The sequence below is a fragment of the Epinephelus fuscoguttatus genome, linkage group LG23 (genome assembly GCF_011397635.1).
Source record: "Epinephelus fuscoguttatus linkage group LG23, E.fuscoguttatus.final_Chr_v1".
NCBI classification, from domain to species: Eukaryota; Metazoa; Chordata; class Actinopteri; order Perciformes; family Serranidae; genus Epinephelus; species Epinephelus fuscoguttatus.
In genome coordinates, this window is record NC_064774.1 from 33895405 (window position 1) to 33917770 (window position 22366).

A 22366-nucleotide genomic window follows, 5' to 3' on the forward strand; every position below is an offset into this window, starting at 1 on the left:
CCTTCCCCCATCTCCAAAGATGAAAATGTATGTTATTAAAAAGTGTGAAACAAATCAATTAATTTACCTTTATTTCCTGAATCAACATTAATGCTATTCATTCCCAGCAAGTCAACACTTAATTTCCCAGATGATCCACTTTGTCTGTCAATCGAACAGCATCCAATCAAGATGCGGAGAGAACCATGAAGAACACCTCTGAGCGCCAGTTGGAAAAAAAATGAGATAATTTTGTTCACATGCAAAGAGTATGTGGTGGTCAATAAAAAAACAATTAGCATTCTGCAAAATCTGCTGGTCAAAAATTACACAGATGCAAAGACTTCCAACAACAACAATTCTAAAAAGTATTTATAATTTTTGTAAATTTAATTGAGCATAGCGTTCTGTCAGGCCATGGTGTCAAGCTCAGCTCACATCCCACCTACATCAGCAGATCTCAAGCAGCCCAGTCAGCTGATTGATAGAGGGGTGTCAATTGATGATTAATGATGATTCCTTTCTATGCAACCAATTTGAAAATCTTATTCAGGGTGCCCTATTTAAACTGCTTTAGCCTGCCTACTGTTGCTGCTTCTTCTGCAAGCCTCTTTGCAACCCGCCTCCACCCCAGCTCCTCCTCTTTTTTATGCTGTGTCTAACTATCAGTGTCATTTCTGATTGTCATTGAAGCTTGCTCTGCTCTGTGCCCAAGGGGTCTGTGCTGCTGCTCTCTCCACCTAAGGCTCTCCATGTAGGTGCATGGAAGAACGGGGAGGTTTGCTCTCTCTGCGTCAAGCTTTCCTCATATGCACATAGAAAGGCAGAAAGGTGTGCTCTCTCCATTTTCAGCTTTCCACGTGGGCTCGTGGAAGAGCAGAGAGGTCCCAGAATAGAATCATACTGCCAAATATCGAACTGCAAATAGAAATAAAGTTTTCTTTGACTAAAGTGGCCCTTACTGAAATATAATAATACTCTGTTGTTAAAATGGGATTACTTTTGGTGAAGAGCACATTATGACTTGTTTAAGACTCAAGGCTCAAAGTTCAGAACTCGGAACTTGACTTGTCGGTCTTGATTTGGGACCTCACTTCAGACTTGTCTGTCTTAACCTGGGCCTTGACTTGGGATTTGAGTGCCAAGACTTTGGACTTACTTGTGACTTGCAAAACAATTACTTGGTCTTTCCTCTGGTGATAAGTAGGTCAGGTATTTCGTAGAATTATTGTTTTTTACGCAAGAACAAAGTAGAAGCTTTAATTTGGATTTAAAATTTAACTTTCAAGTCTGTTTTGGGTTTCAACAGAAGCAACACTGATCAAGAGACTGACTAAGATCAACCGAATGGACATTGTTCACCTCATTGAAACCAAGATAATCAAGTCCAGTCAGGAGGAGACATCATCACATACCTATGCAGAAATAGAGCGGACCATAGCACTGGATCATAGTGAAGGTACACAAGCCAATGTTAACTTGAAACAGACTGATAATTAGGTTGTTGTTACATCTATGTAAAAGAAAGTTCTAACTGATTTCTTTCTCATAAAATTTAACTCTTTCTGCATGCCTGCATTGTATCCTTTGTCAGGTTTCTCTGCCCTTCATGAAGACATTGACAGCCCCAGGCCAGGCAGGCGTACAGAGGCCACATGTAGGAGTCGAGGCTCAGGACAAGAGGTACCCATGGTGTCAGCGGAGGACCTGTCCTCCAGTCTGTCATCACTTCAGGAGACAGTGGGACGACCAGAGACAGATTCCACAGCAACAGGCCTTCTTAGAAATGCCCAGAAAGAGAAACTAGAAAAAGAGATGGAGACAACATAGTAAGTTACCTAGAAAGTTGAATTAATGTCATCACATCCATGTTAGCTTTCTAATTTTTTGCCTGCAAGTATGGACACAGGGTTGCAATGCACCTCAGATTTCTAATTTTTCCATAAAGCCCTTTTTTCTTTCTTTCAGTTATAACAAATTTGTAGACAAAGATTTCCACATATTTACATCTATGCAGTGTTTTACTTAATTGGTGAGCTTTTGGTCTATTAGAGCTTCATCAGAGCATACATGAGGCAACAATGGACAGGCTGGCAAAAGTAACCAGTCTTAGTCTAATCACTGGCTGTATGCAATACACCTGTGTGCAGCCCTGGTGGTAGGAGCTTTACCTTCTGGGAGATGTAGTTTTATTAATACTGGATGGCAAACTGAAAGGCATACAAATGAAAGCCAAGTATAGATTTGGGGGTCTCCGATTAATGATGGTTCTAGCCTGATTCCTGTCAGAGCCCCATTTACTATGTGATGTAACTGTAATTTGATTTTGTTATAAGGTACTCTGTGTTTTTAAATGTTTTTCTGTTTTCACTGTGTTCCACCTTTGCCAAGACCAAGCTGGGTGAAGCAGTAGCTATTCTGCATCAGTAATAACAAATTTGAAATTCACTTCACCCTAGATTTCTAACCTCAAAAAAGGATTCTTTTTAAGATTTACACTTGTGTGTAGCCATTACTGCTTCAGTTGCATGGCTGAAATTTGTATTTTGTGGAATATATTTGGTTAATACATTAAGATATGTATGTAAATACAAAACATTTATTAGCTTCTATCTTTTTATCAAATCAAATCAAATCAAACTTCATTTATATAGCACTTTTCATACATTAAAAATGCAACATAAAGTGCTTCACAAAATAAAAAACAATGAAAAACCCGCTCCTCCCACCCCCCCCAATAGAACACACGCACACACACACACACACACACACACACACACACACACACACACACACACATATACAGCACTCACTAACTGTCAGTATAGTAACATGGCAGGGCACTAAGGGCACCAGGTGAGGAAAAACCACCTATGGGGAGCCATCCACACTGAGAGGCGCCACAGCCGATGGCCACAGGGAGTGCCGCCACAGAGACCACCCAACCGGGTTGGACTCCACACATGGTGCAGAGCCCCCCAGTCGCCCGGGCCCGAGGGATCTCCAGGACCTCCCAGTGTGGAGGCCCCCCATGAGGAAACAGTGGAGCTAAAAACTAAAAGACTAAAAGACAATAGGATAAAAACAAGCATAAGATAGAATAATGATAAAATGCATAAAAAATTTAAAGATTTAGAAAAATTTAAAGATTTAAAAAATTAAAGAAAATAAAGATTTAAAAATTAAAAATAATAAAATGCATAAGGGTTTAAAAGTAGATCATTAAGAACATTAGACATTAAAACATAAATACATATAAATAAATAAAAAAATAAAATATAAAATAAAATATAATAAAAGAAGAGTAGAAGAAATCAGTTAAAAGCCAAATTAAAAAGTTGAGTCTTGAGCCTCCTTTTAAAAACATCAACAGTTTCTGCAGTCCTGATGCTCTCTGGTAGGCTATTCCACAAGTGTGGGCCATAATGGCTGAATGCAGCCTCCCTGTGGGTTTTTGTTCTGACTTTTGGGACAATTAAAAGGCTGGTGCCAGAGGACCTCAGGATCCACGAGGGTTGATATAAAAGCAGGTCAGATAAATAAGATGGCCCACGACCGTAAAGACATTTAAAAACTAATAAAAGAACCTTAAAATCAATCCTGAAACACACGGGGAGCCAATGCAGCAATTTTAAAATTGGTGTAATGTGCGCCCGCCCTCTGGTCTTCGTCAGCACATGTACGGCTGAGTTTTGAAGTAATTGTAGATTAGAGATTGTCTTTTTGGGAAGACCAGAGAGTAGGGCATTACAATAGGCTAAATGGCAAAAGATAAAAGCATGCATCAGCACCTCCATGTTAGCCTGAGAGAGAAACGAGCGGACTCTGGCTATATTCTTAAGATGATAAAAACCTCTCTTTGTTACATTTTTGATGTGTGGAATAAAATTAAGCTCAGAGTCAAAAATGACGCCCAGGTTCTTTACACATTGTCAAGGTTTAAAATCTTGTAGTTTTGGTAAAAGTTTCTCTCTCTTGCCTTCAGGACCAATAACTAAGACCTCTGTTTTGTCCTGGTTGAGCTGTTGGAAATTCACTGCCATCCATGACTTGATATCTAAAATGCAGTTAAAAAGGATATCAATTTGCCCTGTGTCATCAGGAGACACGGCGATGTACAGCTGTGTATCATCTGCATAACTGTGGACGCTGATGCCGTGCCTCCTGATGACGTCCCCAAGGGGAAGCATGTATAGATTAAAAAGAATTTGACCTAAATTTGACCCTTGGGGCACCCCACACCTAATTTCATGTGTTCTGGAGAAACATGTATCCATACTTACAAAGAAACAATGATCTGTGACATAAGAGCTGAACCAGTTAAAAACAGTACCAGAGAGGCCGACCAGGTTTCTAGGTCTGTTTAATAAAATGTGGTGATCTACTGTATCAAAAGCAGCGCTTAGATCCAAGTTTTTGTGAATCTGCATTATACCTGATGTCATTTAAAATATTTAAAAGGGCTGTCTCGGTACTGTGGTTCATCCTACAACCAGATTGATATTTCTCTAAAATATTGTTTCTGTTTAAAAAAATCATTTACTTGATTAAAAACCTTTTTTTTTTTCTAAAATCTTACTTAAAAACGGTAAGTTGGGTACAGGTTGGTAATTATTAAGAGTGTTGGAATCTAAATTATTCTTCTTCAGAAGGGGCTTCACCACCGCCGTTTTGAAGGCAGTGGGGAAGACACCCGTCTGAAGAGAGTAATTTACTATATTTAAAATCGTTCCTCTAAGTATCTATAAAATTATTTTAGAAGTGATGTGGGAGTCGGATCTAAAAGGCAGGTTGTTGGGTTTACCTAGAAGAAAACTCGACCAAGTGTCCTTGCATCAACCAGGGCAAAACTCTCCAGTGTTTCCTCGGGTAAAAGCAACTGTTCAGGTGTGTTAAAAATTACATTCTGTTGAGATAAAAGACTGGATCTGATATCACTGATTTTACTTCTGAAGTGGTCTGCAAAGTTATCGCAGAGGGCATCTGTTGGCAGCTTGTTTGACTGTATTATTGTAGGTTTTGAGTTGTTCACGTAATATTTCATAATGAACTGTCAGTTTAGTTTTCTCCACCTACTTTCTGCACTCCTGTATTTTCTTTTCAATTTTTTTTTTTTGATACTATCATTTCTCCATGGGTGTGTAGGTTTTGTTTTTATGGTTTTGGTTAAAAGTGGAGCCACTGAGTCAAGTGATGACCTCAATTTACTGATAAAATTTTCCACAATAAAATCACAGGGTGCTGGTAAAATTTCAACAGGAGTGCTCTGTAAAATCTCGATAAAATTTGCAGCCACTTCAGAAGTTAGGTAGCGTTTCCTCACCGTTCTCACTGGGGCCTCCTGATGGCTAAAACTGGTGATGTTAAAATACACGCAATAGTGGTCAGACAGAGCCAGGTCAACACCAGATGACACACCAGTGGACAGGCCATAGGTTATGACCAGGTTCAGGGTGTGTCCTCTGTTGTGAGTTGGCTGTGTGACGTGTTTAAAATCCATGCAGGTTAAAAGGTTTAAAAATTCTCTGGACATATCATATCAGAGATGTTATCTACATGCAAATTAAAATCACCAGTTATTAAAATTCTATTAGGTGGTGTGTATGATTGATAATATTTCACAGAATTCACTGATAAAAGAGGAAGAATGATGGGGTGGCCTGTAAACTGTGATACATAGAATAGGAGGATTGTTAAAAACAAAGGCATGATACTTACATGATGTGTAGCTGTTAAAAGAAACTAATGGGAGCAACACCCCCCCCCCCCCCCCCCCAAGGGGGGTGTTAACAGAAACAAGCCATGTTTCTGTTAAAAGAATACTGTCAGTCTTGTTATCTAAAATCAGTTCATTTATGATAAAAGTTTTATTTAAAAGAGAGCGCACGGCCAAGTCTGACAGCCAATGAGCAAGTCTTGTAACTGGTTAAAACGGTGACATTTGGAGCAGATAAAAGCACTGTCAGTAAAATCCTCTTCGGAGACGATGACAAACGTGTCACACAGGTTGCACTTCATAACTTTCGGGTTGTCTCCAGACCAGCCGGGGAGCTCTGAGGTGTCATAGTTAAAAACGTTCAGTGTCGCGTAAAGGAGGAGAGTAATGGACGTTTTAAAACAACTGGATAAAACAATAAAAACCACAGCTAAAAACTTGTGCGTCGTGGCTGGCAGGACACCATCCGCCCCGGCTCACTTACCCGGTCAGAACAGCAAGCTCCCTGGCGCAGCACACATGCCTCCACACCAGCGACAGTTGTGGCTGGAGACAGTGGGCCTCATTCACAGACAGTGCGTACGCACAAATCTGTGCTTAAACTGTGCGTACGATCGTTTGACGCACTAATCCGGGATTCATCAATATTTTCTTACCAGAATTTGTTCTTACTTTGCGAACAAATTTAGAACTGCCTCAGACCATGTGTACACACAAATGAGGAAGGCCGAAACATACACATATACAGTACAGGCCAAAAGTTTGGACACACCTTCTCATTCAATGCGTTTTCTTTATTTTCATGACTATTTACATTGTAGATTCTCACTGAAGGCATCAAAACTATGAATGAACACATGTGGAGTTATGTACTTAACAAAAAAAGGTGAAATAACTGAAAACATGTTTTATATTCTAGTTTCTTCAAAATAGCCACCCTTTGCTCTGATTACTGCTTTGCACACTCTTGGCATTCTCTCCATGAGCTTCAAGAGGTAGTCACCTGAAATGGTTTCCACTTCACAGGTGTGCCTTATCAGGGTTAATTAGTGGAATTTCTTGCTTTATCAATGGGGTTGGGACCATCAGTTGTGTTGAGCAGAAGTCAGGTTAATACACAGCCGACAGCCCTATTGGACAACTGTTAAAATTCATATTATGGCAAGAACCAATCAGCTAACTAAAGAAAAACGAGTGGCCATCATTACTTTAAGAAATGAAGGTCAGTCCAGAAAATTGCAAAAACTTTAAATGTGTCCCCAAGTGGAGTCGCAAAAACCATCAAGCGCTACAACGAAACTGGCACACATGAGGACCGACCCAGGAAAGGAAGACCAAGAGTCACCTCTGCTTCTGAGGATAAGTTCATCCAAGTCACCAGCCTCAGAAATGGCAAGTTAACAGCAGCTCAGATCAGAGACCAGATGAATGCCACACAGAGTTCTAGCAGCAGACCCATCTCTAGAACAACTGTTAAGAGGAGACTGCGCGAATCAGGCCTTCATGGTCAAATAGCTGCTAGGAAACCACTGCTAAGGAGAGGCAACAAGCAGAAGAGATTTGTTTGGGCCAAGAAACACAAGGAATGGACATTAGACCAGTGGAAATCTGTGCTTTGGTCTGATGAGTCCAAATTTGAGATCTTTGGTTCCAACCGCCGTGTCTTTGTGAGACGCAGAAAAGGTGAACGGATGGATTCCACATGCCTGGTTCCCACTGTGAAGCATGGAGGAGGAGGTGTGATGGTGTGGGGGTGTTTTGCTGGTGACACTGTTGGGGATTTATTCAAAATTGAAGGCACACTGAACCAGCATGGCTACCACAGCATCCTGCAGCGACATGCCATCCCATCTGGTTTGCGTTTAGTTGGACAGTCATTTATTTTTCAACAGGACAATGACCCCAAACACACCTCCAGGCTGTGTAAGGGCTATTTGACCAAGAAGGAGAGTGATGGAGTGCTGCAGCAGATGACCTGGCCTCTACAGTCACCGGACCTGAACCCAATTGAGATGGTTTGGGGTGAGCTGGACCGCAGAGTGAAGGCAAAGGGGCCAACAAGTGCTAAACACCTCTGGGAACTCCTTCAAGACTGTTGGAAAACCATTTCAGGTGACTACCTCTTGAAGCTCATTGAGAGAATGCCAAGAGTGTGCAAAGCAGTAATTAGACCAAAGGATGGCTATTTTGAAGAAACTAGAATATAAAACATGTTTTCAGTTATTTCACCTTTTTTTGTTAAGTACATAACTCCACATGTGTTCATTCATAGTTTTGATGCCTTCAGTGAGAATCTACAATGTAAATAGTCATGAAAATAAAGAAAACGCATTGAATGAGAAGGTGTGTCCAAACTTTTGGCCTGTACTGTATACAAACTGACATAGAAAATGCAAACACATACCTTTTAAGTAATGAACCACATCATCAATCATTAATTTACTAATATATTGGCCAAATGTATTAAATAACCATGAAATTGACACACTTTCACCTTCATCATTGTGACAATTAAAATATTCAACGATAACAACAGTCCTAGTTTACAAAGGAATATATGAGAATGTACATTTCGAAATGTAGGCCTAACAGTTTTGGCTTTCATTTAATTGTTTTGGCCTATAATGATCACCCACTCCCAGCAATTTCTTGTGCCATGAAATTACGCATCTGTGGCCAAAGGCAATTGGTTAATTGGTAGCATGTTAAAGGGCATGCAGGATATATAAACGATTCTGATTCACCTGAGCAAGTGTTAAGATGACATATCTAGCCTTGCTAGAGGATATTGCAGCCCGTGCCCTGAGGAGAGAGAACGTATTCAGGGACCGACACAACATGTTCGAGGAAAATGTTGAATGGCTTATCAGCCGTTTCCGATTGCCAAGGCATGTGCTACTGCAACTATGCGATTCTCTGGAGCATCTAAATCACCCGACACGCCGTTCTCATCCGATACCTCATCAGGTGCAAGTCCTGTCCACCCTCGGTTTCCTGGCTACAGGTACATTTCAGAGAGAAATGGCAGACCAGGCTGGGATTTCACAACCCTCTCTGAGCCGTGTCATCCCACGGGTATTAAATAGCATCCTAAGGCTATTGCCTGAATATATCAAATTCCCATATGATGAACATAATCAGACCGATGTGAAGAGGGGGTTCCATGGCATAGCTGGAATGCCAAATACAGTGGGTGCAATAGACTGTACCCATGTGCGCATCAAAGCTCCATCGATTGACTCAATGCAATACATGAACAGAAAAAAACTATCACTCCACCAACGTGCAGATGATCTGTAATGCCAACTGCCATATACTTAATGCTATGGCCCGCTGGCCAGGAGGCACCCACGACTCATTTATTTTGCCAAACAGTACAGTGGGAATGCGTTTGGAGGCAGGGGCTGTCAGAAGTGGATGGCTTGTTGGTGAGCATCTTTTGTTCTAGTCTTCTATTTCAATTGTTTTTAGTTAGTATTTTTAGTAAGTCTATATTGCGTTAATGCTAAAATGTTATATTGTTTAGGTGACCGGGGATATGGCCTCAAAACATGGCTGATGATACCATACGCAAACCCTGAAACCCCTCAAGAGGTGCACTATAATAACAGACATGCCCACACACGCGAGTTTACTACTTCTCTCCTCGCGTAACCACATCCTTCATTCATGAATCAACTCTAGGCAAGCAGTTTCCTTATATGGAGAAATGGGGGTGTGGTAGTATGCTAATCACAAATTGCGAGCACACGCCTGTCAATTTGGAATGATTCTGATTCACACACACACGCAAGGTGGTGAGAACAAAATTGGCCGGTGCGCAGGTGTCATGAATCCCACAGTGATTTTGCGTATGCACTTATTTTGTGCGCAAAGTAAGAACATTTCCACGCACATATTAGTGAATGAGGCCCAATATGTTTTCAGGTTGTCTGTCCGTCCATCTGTCCCATTCTCATTTCAAAAACACCTTGAGGGAATTTCTTGAAATTTGGCACAAACGTCTTCTTGAGTCAAGGTGGAATGGATCAAAAGTTTGTGGTCAAAAATCAGAGGTCAAGGTCACCATGAACTCATCCATCACATTCTCTTAAATGCAGTAGCACAAGACCACCTTGAGGGAATGTCTATATAGCACAAATGTCTACTTGGACTCAAAAATGAACTGATTAGACTTTGGTGGTCAAAGTTCAAAGGTCAAGGTCACAATGACCGTACAAAACATGTTGTTGGGCATAACTCAATAATTCATATGCTAGTTATGACAACATTTCACACAAATGTCCAATAACATGATGACATTTTATATACAAAAGGTCAAAATGTCAGCTTCACTGTGACATTGTAAAATTGTGCAAAAACACTTTTCTAGCCATTACTCAGGGCCATATTTCAGGAACAGAAGGGGAGATATTTGGTCAGATAATTAATTGGTGACACTAATCTTGGGTGCCCACCTTGAAACTGTGCTGATTGTATAGATCCTCTGTACTGCCAGGGGGAGCATGAGTGTGAAGCATCCATGTTTCCACAGACGTGGATGTAAATTGCAACTTGACTGATTAGCAGAGGCACACAACCACAAGGCAGTAATTCTGTTTTTCCAATAGAATTAAATTGATCAGCCATCCAGTAACTGAATATTGATTGTTTTTTTCCGCAGCTCATCACAAAGAGTATATGACGAATCGACAGACACGGTACACACAGGCACTCATAAACAAGTAAGTCCTTTCTTCACATTGTACTGCACCTCTCCCTACAACCTTCGATCCCACGTGGTAGACCCTTTGTACAAAGGGAGACCCATGTTAGGTGCCCAGATTACCCCACCTCCTTACCCCACTGTTGAACCATGTGATGATGAGGGGGCTGCTGGATATGAGGGGGCAGAAGGGGGAGAGGAGTGGAGCTTGGAGTGTCTACAAACCACCCATTCTGAATACAATACTCATTATTTGTCACCGTTGCCTTGGCGAGAATCATCCAACAGTTCTCGAACAGGTGTTTGCGAGAGTCGACCTTTGTCTATGACCGATTTTGAAGATACCTTGTTTGAGTGTGATCAAGCTGAGCAAGACTTCAGAAAACTGTCTATGGAGCTTACAGAAGCTGAAGAGATCCCTGAAAAGATTTGCTTTATACAACAACCTACAAGTGAGCAAAGGCCTTGGCCTACTCAGGCTACTTCTGTGTCTCCTTCTGGTTCCACTATTGCTACGACAGAATCCATGCAGACTAAACAAATGGCCAAAACACACATCGATGAAGTTTCCCGTCGACTCTATAAAGTCCTGTATGGATATGATGTTGAGTTAATGGATACAGATAGTGAGGATGTGTCCATGGTGGCATCCACCGAAGGCACAATTCAAACTGGAGTCAGGAAAGATGAGGTTGAGGGAGCTGCTAAATACACTAACACCAGTGAAGATGTTTCAAACTCTGAGCACGAGATTGATGTGCACCAAGTCCTAATGTCTGGGGACCTTGATGTCAAATCCCCTCATGGCATGAATACAACTGAGACTGCCACTCAGGCATTAGCAGGTCCTTGTGATGTGAGTTGTACCATTCCAGGTTTATTGTTGGAAAAAACAAAACTCATAAGCTCAACTGGCTATATTGAGATGTCACATGACTCAACTTCTGAGCAAATAGGTGCTCATTCAGTAGATAATACCATGTCAGTTATATCAGGAGCTGAGTGCAACGTTGAGAAAACACTGTCATTCAGACAGAATGAAAATGAGATCTCTGTAGAGTCTACACCTGAAATTCATAGCTTAGTTCATGATAGATCATTTTCACCTGATTGTGTGACTGATATAGCAATATTACAGACAGAGAGTAGGGCCTCAACACCTGAATCAGCATTGTTAGTAAATGAACTTAATTTTCTTGTTCCCGATTCTCCAGTGCCTCAGTTTAGGCCCTTGTCTCCCCTACCACCTCCTGTTTTTTCATGGGAAACTGGTTATGCTGAGGCTTCTGCCCAGGGGCAACCATCATTGAGTGCACCAGGAGACAGTTCTATGCTGTTAACATCCGAAGCAGAGGAAAGGCCATTAACACCAATGGTTTCAAACAAAAGACCATTTGGAAGGCCAGTATCACTAAGCAGTGATTATAGTGGTGAAAGGTCCATTTCACCTCAATCATTCACTTTCGACATAGAGGACAGAGCAGAGTCACCTGAGTCTGCCATTTTAAAAACAATGCAGGGTATTTTTACATCTTCAGAGCATGTGGCTTTGTTTCCCGATTTCCACGAAATGAGACCATCATCTCCTGAATCATGTGCACATTGTCGGCTGTCACCGGATTCCCCTAGCCTTGAATTTGAACAAGTCTCCAAGTCTTTTACAACTTGTCAATGTGGATCATCACCTGAATTAGTGTCATCAGATCTGGAACCTCAAACAGCGCTTTTGTTATCAAAGCCTCTCAAAGACAGGCCATCATCCCCAGAATCTGTAGCATCTATAAATGAACATAAAACACTGTCCCCTGATTCACCTTTACCTGAATTCAGTCTCAACTGGCCTGACCCTGCTATTGTAATGATAGGGGAGAGATCTACTTCACCTGAACCAATATGCTCAGATATAGATTATAGCTTTGTGTCTCCAGCATTGCTTAGCCTTGAAGATAGAGTTTCATCAACTAGTGCAGCTGCATCTGAAAATGGATCTGATTCTGATTTACCTGTCACTGGACATAGATCACCCAACCCTGAATCAGCTCAATCTGCAGAGATAGTGTGTGATTCCATACATGCTGATCATAGAAGAAAATCACCTAAACCATCAGACTTTGACACAGAAACCAAAACACAAACACCAGTAGAATCTGTATTTGAGGATGATGATGATTGGATTATCATATCTGTGTCTGATATTGAGGAAAGACTACTTTTATCAGAATCAGTGCTCGACTATAGACCAATGTCTCCACAGTCAGCAATGTTGGACATTAGAGCATCTTCTCCTGAATCAGAAAGATTCAATGAGTGTCTGCCCCCAGATTCTCCTATACCACAATGTACACTGTCTGTGCATCATGCTGTTACTATCAATGATCATTCATCATCACCAGAATTTAAGCTGTCAGATACAGAGTGTGAGGCCATGTCATTGCTATCATATTTTGAGAATAGGACTTTATCCCCTGATTTAAGTGATTCTGTAAGTGATTATGGGCCTAATCCTGCAGCTGATCTACCTCTTGAGGAAGACATGACACTCCAACCAACACAAGCTGCAGTTGTTGTAGAAGAAGAATGTGCTGGAAAACAGTTGGAAACAAAAATAATTACTGATCTAGAAAAGTCAAAAACTCAAGAAAAATATTTAACCTTCATTTTGCCTAAATCAGAAGAAGAAAATCCAATGACTCACAATGAAACTGAAGCTCCCAAGATAGAATCAGTTGTACCTGATGGCAGTCAGTGTGACCAAAACATTGTCACACTACCAGCTGGAGCTGAAGTCTTGTCAACTATCGTTACAAAAGAATTACGTCATGAGTTATTCAACGAAGGAAACTCAAAGGAGAAAATGTACAACCCTATAACTGAGGACACAAAATCTGCAAGACAGAAAACGAAGCAGAAGAAATCAGTCAAAACTAATTATGAACCTGTGCAAAGTGTTACAGAATGTCAAAAAGAATCATCTGAGTTTATATCTACATATGAAGAGATACAAGACTCTGCTAAAGTTCTGTCACCTCTTATGTGTCCAGAAACTGCATTAAATGATCTACCGTCCTCATTTGCATTTAGTACATATGTCTCTGAAGATCAGCAGTTACCTCGAGAGTCTTCAGTTTCTGTACCTCAGCATCATATACCTTTACCCCTACCAGAATATTCAGTGCCAGTCCAGAGTTTAGCATATGATGAAGAACTTTGGAAGCTTATCTCTCAAATTCGTGACCCACAGTATGTAGGGGAAACTTTCATGAGTAAAATCGTTTTTCAGTTTCCTGGATCAAGGACAGTGTCTTTTCAGACAAAGTCAGATGTAACAGCTGAAGATGAAACTATTGCTTTGCAATGCAAAAATGACCAAAGATCACTGTCACCTGATTCTGAAGCAGAATATAGACCCATGTCACCACAATTGCTTAGATCAGATTCCTCACAATCAGGAATATCTGTAGCTAGTCAGCAAGCTTTACTGCCAGATTCCCCAGTCCCACAGTACTTTGCCTCTGGACTATTTCAAGTTTGTCACAGATCAGTGTCAACAAATTCAGTATTGTCCGATCTGGATCCGGATCTGGAGACTGATTTAAACATTGCATTTCTTTTTGATGACAGACCAGCATCTCCTGATTCTTTAACATCTTTAAACACATACAGGGAACTATCACCTGACTCACCTATTCCTGCCTTTACACCATCTTTAGCAGAATCCGTTGTAATTGCTAAACTGGATCAATCTTCATCACTTGAATCAATATCCTCTGATTTAGAATGTGTGTCTGTCTCTTCTTTAGAATTGTTTGCGATGAACAGACCACCTTCTGTATATTCTGTCGATGAAAGCAGGCCACTTTCACCTGAGTCACCCATTCCAGTGTTTGGACAGGGTTTACCAGAATTTGCTGCTCTGGCAAGATCCTCCACACCTGTTTCAGTTCGTCCAGATTTAGAATATGGGGATGTGTCTCAACTGTCCTCTGAAATTAGACCACCCTCACCTGATTCAGTAGTTTCTGGAGATGACTACAGGGGTGACTCACCAATATCAGAATTCAAAACAGGGCTGACTGAGTCTGATTCAGTTATTTTTGATAGATCATCTTCTCCTGAGTCAGTGGTTTCTGATGTTGAATATACACAGGCAAGTGTAGACCTAAGTATTTGTCAGCAGGGTACCAGCAGGGTACCAGCGTATAGACTTGTTTATGATGCTGAACTTTGGAAGCTCATTTCTCAAATACGTGATCCACACTATGTTGGAAAGACTGTTTGCAGTAAAACTGGTGTTTTCGAGTATGCTGGAACAAGAATTGAGTATGTTTTGGAGGATTCAGATGTGAAAGAGGGAGAGTTAGAGGGTGGTGTGAAGTTGGACATTGCAGATTCATCTGATGCAAACACTCTTCAAGCAATGCAAACAAAGACTGAGGGGAAAGAGAACCCAGTATCAGAATACAGATCTTTATCACCTGCAGTACTGATGACAGAATCTGTTTTTTTCATGCTTAAAGAATCAGCTGCTGATGCAACATTTAGAACAAACCAGCTAATATGTCAACTGCATGACCCCCATTATGTAGGAGAGGCCTCTGCAAACAGAGCTAAAGTGTTTGAATATGAGGAGACTAGTGAGGGATGTGTTCTGCTTGATTCAAATGCAGAAGACAGAGGTAGAACAATATCATCTGACTCTGAGGCAGAATATAGATCTCTTTCACCCAAGCCCCTGAAGTTACTGAGTTTTCTGAATTCTGATTTGCAGGAGACAGGAAACTCTGTAGATGAGTATAGACCTTTGTGCCCAGATTCACATGTTCCCCAACTTTCAGTCTCACTTCCCAAATCGTCGGTGAAACATAAAAGGCCACCATCTTCCAAACCTGTGTCAGATGCAGAACTTGACCAATTTGATGTTGCTAATTTATCTACAAGGTTATCATCTCCTGAATCAGAAGGATCACTGGGCAAACATGGGTCTCTCTCACCTGACTCACCAGTGCCTAACTTTAGGCCAGAGTTACAGAGTTCTCCTGTCTTATTTGGTGGATATAGAACTTCCTCACCTGAATCAGGTGCCTCAGAACTCAAGGATTCACCAGAATTCTTTCCTTCTGAATTTTGCATTCAAGACAGATCAGATTCTCCTAATTCAGTGACATCAGAAATTAACACGAGGCCACTGTCACCAGAATCAGTGACAGAATATAGGCCTGTGTCACCTGAGTTACTGATGATAACAACTGAATTAAGATCATCTCCTGATTCGACATCATCGCTTCATGAGTTTAAGACTTTATCACCAGATTCTCCTCTACTGCAGTTCAGACAACATATAGAATCAGCCATGTTAGTTTCAGGAAGGAGGTCATCATCCCCTGTATCTGTAATGTCAGACACTGAAATGGATGTTCTAGACATGCCTTTTATTGAGGTCCAAGGAAGATCCTTCTCATTAGATTCTGAAAATGAGTTCAGGGCACTTTCGCCTGATTCACCTATACCTGAATTCAGACAGCCTATACTTCACCCAATTATTTCAACTGCTGAATACAGATCTCCATCCCCTGAGTCAGTTTGTTATTCAGATATCAAGTATGAATATGGATCATTTTTATCAGTATCTGATGACCGTCGAACTCCATCACTTGATTCAGTGGCATCTGGAGATGAGCGCCAAGCCTCATCACCAGATTCACCTGTACCGCAATTCATGGCAAGAGTAGTCAAATGTTTTCCAATGTTTGTTGGGTCAAGGTCAGTATCCCCTGAATCTGATACATCAGACGTTGAGTCCCGACAATCGGGAGTGTCTGACTCTGATCTTGGATGTTTGTCTCCTGACTCTCCCATACCCCAGTACACCATGAGTGCATCCACTGTGTTTGGAGTTGGATACAGATCCACATCACCTGGGTCAGTATATTCAGACGCATATTTGGAGACTGACTTGTGTATCCCCTGGCTTTTTGAGGAAAGAGCAGTATCTCCTGGTTCAACGACATCCAAAGATGAATTTAGACCTCTTTCATCAGACTCACCAATTCCTGAATTTACACAGGCACTACAAGAGTCCAATATATCACATATGGACTTGAGGTCATCTTCACCCGAATCACAATTGTCTGATTTTGACGAGGAAATTGAGTTATGTTTCCCAATGATAACAGAGGACCGATCTTCTCCTGAGTCCTTAGCATCTCTGAATAAATACAGAAGACTTTCTCCTGATTCCCCAGTGCTGGACTTCAGACAGGCTTTGCTAGAGACATATCCTGAATTTAATGTCTACAGGTCATCGTCCCCTGAGTCAGAGTCCTCAGAAATAGAATATGCACCTTTGATTTCAAAAATGTTTGATTTTGAGGACAGAGCACAGTCCCGTCAATCAGGAGTGTCTGACTCTGATCTTGGATGTTTGTCTCCTGACTCTCCCCTACCCCAGTACACCATGAGTGCATCCACTGTGTTTGGAGTTGGATACAGATCCACATCACCTGGGTCAGTATATTCAGACGCAGATTTGGAGACTGACTTGTGTATCCCCTGGCTTTTTGAGGAAAGAGCAGTATCTCCCGGTTCAACGACATCCAAAGATGAATTTAGACCTCTTTCATCAGACTCACCAATTCCTGAATTTACACAGGCACTACAAGAGTCCAATATATCACATATGGACTTGAGGTCATCTTCACCCGAATCACAATTGTCTGATTTTGACGAGGAAATTGAGTTATGTTTCCCAATGATAACAGAGGACCGATCTTCTCCTGAGTCCTTAGCATCTCTGAATAAATACAGAAGACTTTCTCCTGATTCCCCAGTGCTGGACTTCAGACAGGCTTTGCTAGAGACATATCCTGAATTTAATGTCTACAGGTCATCGTCCCCTGAGTCAGAGTCCTCAGAAATAGAATATGCACCTTTGATTTCAAAAATGTTTGATTTTGAGGACAGAGCACAGTCCCGTCAATCAGGAGTGTCTGACTCTGATCTTGGATGTTTGTCTCCTGACTCTCCCCTACCCCAGTACACCATGAGTGCATCCACTGTGTTTGGAGTTGGATACAGATCCACATCACCTGGGTCAGTATATTCAGACGCAGATTTGGAGACTGATTTGTGTATCCCCTGTCTTTTTGAGGAAAGAGCAGTATCTCCCGGTTCAACGGCATCCAAAGATGAATTTAGACCTCTTTCACCAGACTCACCCATTCCTGAATTTACACAGGCACTACAAGAGTCCAATATATCACATATGGACTTGAGGTCATCTTCACCCGAATCACAATTGTCTGATTTTGACGAGGAAATTGAGTTATGTTTCCCAATGATAACAGAGGACCGATCTTCTCCTGAGTCCTTAGCATCTCTGAATAAATACAGAAGACTTTCTCCTGATTCCCCAGTGCTGGACTTCAGACAGGCTTTGCTAGAGACATATCCTGAATTTAATGTCTACAGGTCATCGTCCCCTGAATCAGAGTCCTCAGAAATAGAATATGCACCTTTGATTTCAAAAATGTTTGATTTTGAGGACAGAGCACAGTCCCGTCAATCAGGAGTGTCTGACTCTGATCTTGGATGTTTGTCTCCTGACTCTCCCCTACCCCAGTACACCATGAGTGCATCCACTGTGTTTGGAGTTGGATACAGATCCACATCACCTGGGTCAGTATATTCAGACGCAGATTTGGAGACTGATTTGTGTATCCCCTGTCTTTTTGAGGAAAGAGCAGTATCTCCCGGTTCAACGACATCCAAAGATGAATTTAGACCTCTTTCACCAGACTCACCCATTCCTGAATTTACACAAGCACTACAAGAGTCCACTGTATTACACATGGACTTAAGGTCGTCTTCACCTGAGTCAGTATGGTCAGATGTGGAAATGGAGTCACCTTGCTCAACATTCTTGGAAAACAGACCTCCATCTCTTGAATCTCGAGCATCAATGGGACTTTCACCTGATTCCCCTTTACCTGACTTTATGCAACCAATGTTTGGATTATCTGAAACTATTTGTGGATGTCAGTCTGCATCCCCAGAGTCAACTTCTTCAGAAATGGAATACATTGTTATAAGCCTGGGATCAGAAGTTTGTGAAAACAGACCCTCTTCACCTGGTTCAGGGACATCTGGGGATGAATACCGGGCTCTGTCACCAGACTCACCCATTCCTGAATACAGAGTAGCAGTGCATGAACGTGTTATTGTGAATGTCGGCTATAGATCATCCTCCCCGGAATCCATTGAATCAGATATTGAGTATGCTTGGAGTGAGATCTTTATGACCATGAATTGTGGTGTAGAGGATAGATCAGATACTCCTGAGTCAATAGGATCAGAATTACAAGAGAGGCCACCGTCAGTTGAATCCATACCAGAATACAAACCCTTGTCACCTGCGGTACTGATGTTACTTGGGAATATCCTATCAGTATCTCCAGAATCTACTCAGTCACTTGATGAACACAAGAGGTTGTCTCTAGATTCACCTTTTCCTTTCCTTCCACAAAATGTTTGTGAGACTACAGCAGCAGAAACACAGTTGTTTTGTTTAGAAGAGAGGTCAGCATCACCAGAGCCTTTTGAATCTGATAAAGAAGAATTACTTTTGCCACCCAGTCCATCAATACTTCAATTAGATGTCCCAATGGCCAATGAAGTACCCATTAATAGAACTGATGTATCAACAGCAATGGCACCTACCTCATCAGAGAAAGTGGCTGTCATAGTAGATGATTTCATTTATAGTGCAGACCTGCGGAAGCTGATTTCTCAGGTACATGATCCTCAATATGCAGGAGAAACTTTCAGCACTAAAACAGGATTTATGCAATTTGTTGGCAGCACAATAAAAACGAGCGTTCTAGATGATGTACAAGATAATAAAGTAAAAGATAAAAACGATGCCATTGCCACAGCACCACCTTCAGAGGGTACACATCCATATACTTCAACAGGCACAGACAGAGCTGATGATGGCTTTGTGTGCACCTCAAGTGCTGTTTCGGAGTCACCTCCACCAGTGATTGAACCCGTTTTAACTTCAAGAGCAGCTACACACAGACAGGCTAAGTACATGTTTGAAACACCTGCCCATGAGGTGCAAACAGAGTCTGATGATGGTTTGGGTGTTGTATTCATATCTGATGATCTGCGCTATTCACCAGAATCCCTGATAGACTACATGCCCATATCCACTAATTCAGCCATGGTGATAGAAGCAAGAGCATCGTCACCAGAATCTGTAACATCAGTCGATGAATGTAGACCACTCTCTCCAGATTCCCCCTTACCTGAATTTACAATGGCACTTCCTGAATGTGTAACATTCCTGAGATCAGCATCATCTTCACCTGAAACTTTAGCATCAGATATAGATTATGCGCTATCTGGAAATTTGGAATCTCAGTTTGCAGAATGCAGGCTATCACCTCCAGAATCTGCACTGTCAAAGAATTACAATGAGAGAGAAAGGTTGTTGTCATCTCAGTCACTGTCCAATTACAAACTTATGTTGCTTGAATCAGCCATGCAAATGGCTGACAAAAGAGCATCATCTCCAGAATCGATGCCTGAGTTTAATGAGAACAGGTCACTGTCTCCAGACTCTCCTATCCCTCAGTTTACAGTGTCATGGGAGTACACTGCTACACATGGCTCATCATCAGCTGAATCAGTGGGTTCAGATTCAGAGTGCGAGCTCATGGTCACATCGTCAAGAGACGCTGAGACTGACAGACCATCCTCACATGAATCTATGTCATCTATCAGTGAGTTCAGACAACAATTGCCCGACTCACCAGTTCCTGATTTTATGAGAATATTGTCTTCTTATTTTATGTATCCTACCTACATTGATAGATCATCTTCACCAGTGTCTTTCTCATCAGACTCTGAGTTTATTGCTTTACCCATTGATTGTTGGATTGACGATAGCCCAAGGCCACTGAGCCCTCAAACTGTTGAGTCAGAGGAGGAATTATTTTGTTGTGAGGATACCGATAGGCTCGTCACTAAACAAGAACATTTGAGTCATGTGACATCTCCTTTATTACCTGGTCAGTCTTTACCATTACCTAACAAAGGGCCATTGGCTGTTTCACCATCACTAATTCAAACTAGTGAGACAAAGCCTAAGAAAGGACATGTCAGTCCTGACTGTCAACAAATGACAGATACATACAAATGGATGCAGCAAGGATCAGAAGCTGAAAATATTATTACTTTACACGCCACGGTTTGTGAGGAAGACATCCAAAAAGACTCTCTTGTGAAGAACATCCTACAAGTCAGTGCTGGAGAATTAAAGAACAAGACAGCCTCACAAAGGGTAAGACTGAGAGCATGGCAATCAAGCAAAGACTCACTCTGGTTTTGGACAAATTCACTAATGTCACTTGGATGAAGGAAATAACTGCCTTGATGAACCAATTACAAAGTGGAGTGCAGTTAATGCAAGTGTGTCCGGAATTTGTCTGGAATGTATCATTATTAAAATACTTATTGCTCTTCTTTCAGTTCCTATTTAGTTGTCTGATGCTAAACTCCTTTATAAGTAATACTTCACTGGCAAAATGATCATTTGTATATCATTACTCACCATGTGTGTTACCTTGAATTTGTGGAGAAAACGTAGGTTTTCTGTAACGCTTCCACAGTGAACTAAGAATCCAAAAAAGGCGAACATTCTTCATGAATTGAAGTTATCAGGACGCACATTTAACAAAACCCAGGCTGTATTAACACACCGGTTTACAAACTGTCATACAACAATGCTGTATAAGCAGCTCAGTACTTTCCAAACACATGTATTTTCACTAAATCCCTATGATTTAAAACACTCACATACAAAGAGTCTCATGCAGGGACAAGTTGTGCACCCTGAAGTACCATGAGGAAATGTTTTATATCACAATGTTTTAGTGAAGAAGCATGTGTTTGGAAAGTACTGAGCATATGACTGGATAAATGAGACTCTGATTATACTGCAAGAAATGAGGACCGGCCATGTATCATGCGGATGTGAAAGGACAGCTTTTTTCGTCAGTGTCTGATGGCGAAAGTCACTGAACAAGTGCAGGATTTCGACAACTTCAGAGTGAGACCAGGTTGGTATTTTCACTAAAACGTTGTGATTTAAAGTACTTATATACAAAAAGTCTCATGCAGGGATGAGTTGAGCGCCCTGAAGTGCCATGATAAAATATTCATAACGTTTTAGTGAACAAGCATATGTTTGGGAAGTACTTACAATTAGACTGGATAAATGAGATTTGGATTATACTGCACCAGTTCAACACATTCTCAATTTGACCTCGTCACATATCGAAGTTTGGTCATGGACTTTCCACGTCCCTGGGTACCCTGGGTGTGATGGTTGTTGATGTTTTGGGATGCCGTTTCAACTTTAGCCTGTTACATGCATTGTCTGTTTTAAAAATACACTTCCATTTTCACAGGAAATGTACAGTGTGCATACAGTCTCTTTCAAAACAAATGCACTATGTTGGTATAACATCGCAAATTGCCTTTTTTTCCTTTAACAGCAAACATGTACGTTTTTGGTTGGGTTTAGGCAACAAAAGCACAAGGTTGGATTTAGGAAAAAAGAAGTGGGTTTGGCTTTACATTCATATGGAAAATGAACCTCCTGGTTGAAAGCAAGTGGTTGTTGGACCCACCTGCCTGCCCTCCCGACTCGGATTTCCGCTCCCCTTAACTTAGGTTGTTGTCTGGCTGCATTTCCTCCCTGTACATGTATCATACCAACATGAAAGGACGGGTTTTTTGTCTGTATCTGACTCCAGTAGTCACTGACCAAACACCATTATTCAGTGACTTCGGATCGAGACTGGGTTGACCAGTTGTGTGTTGGCCCCCTTTTTACTTTAATACATGAAGGATGTTCACCTTTTATGGATTCTCTGTTCACAGTGGTAGCATGCAAGAAAAAC

The 22366-nt window shown here is 41.4% G+C and overlaps 1 protein-coding gene across 2 annotated transcripts in view; it reads left to right on the top strand.

The window, feature by feature from the left end:
• Positions 1-22366, top strand: part of ank2b (ankyrin 2b, neuronal) — a 207712-nt gene that overhangs the window by 169954 nt on the left and 15392 nt on the right. For both annotated transcript variants that reach the window (XM_049568799.1, XM_049568800.1), the window contains 3 exons: positions 1289-1438; positions 1574-1808; positions 10359-10419. In XM_049568799.1, coding sequence (XP_049424756.1) covers positions 1289-1438; positions 1574-1808; positions 10359-10419 — 446 coding nt within the window. The remainder of the gene's footprint in view (positions 1-1288; positions 1439-1573; positions 1809-10358; positions 10420-22366) is intronic.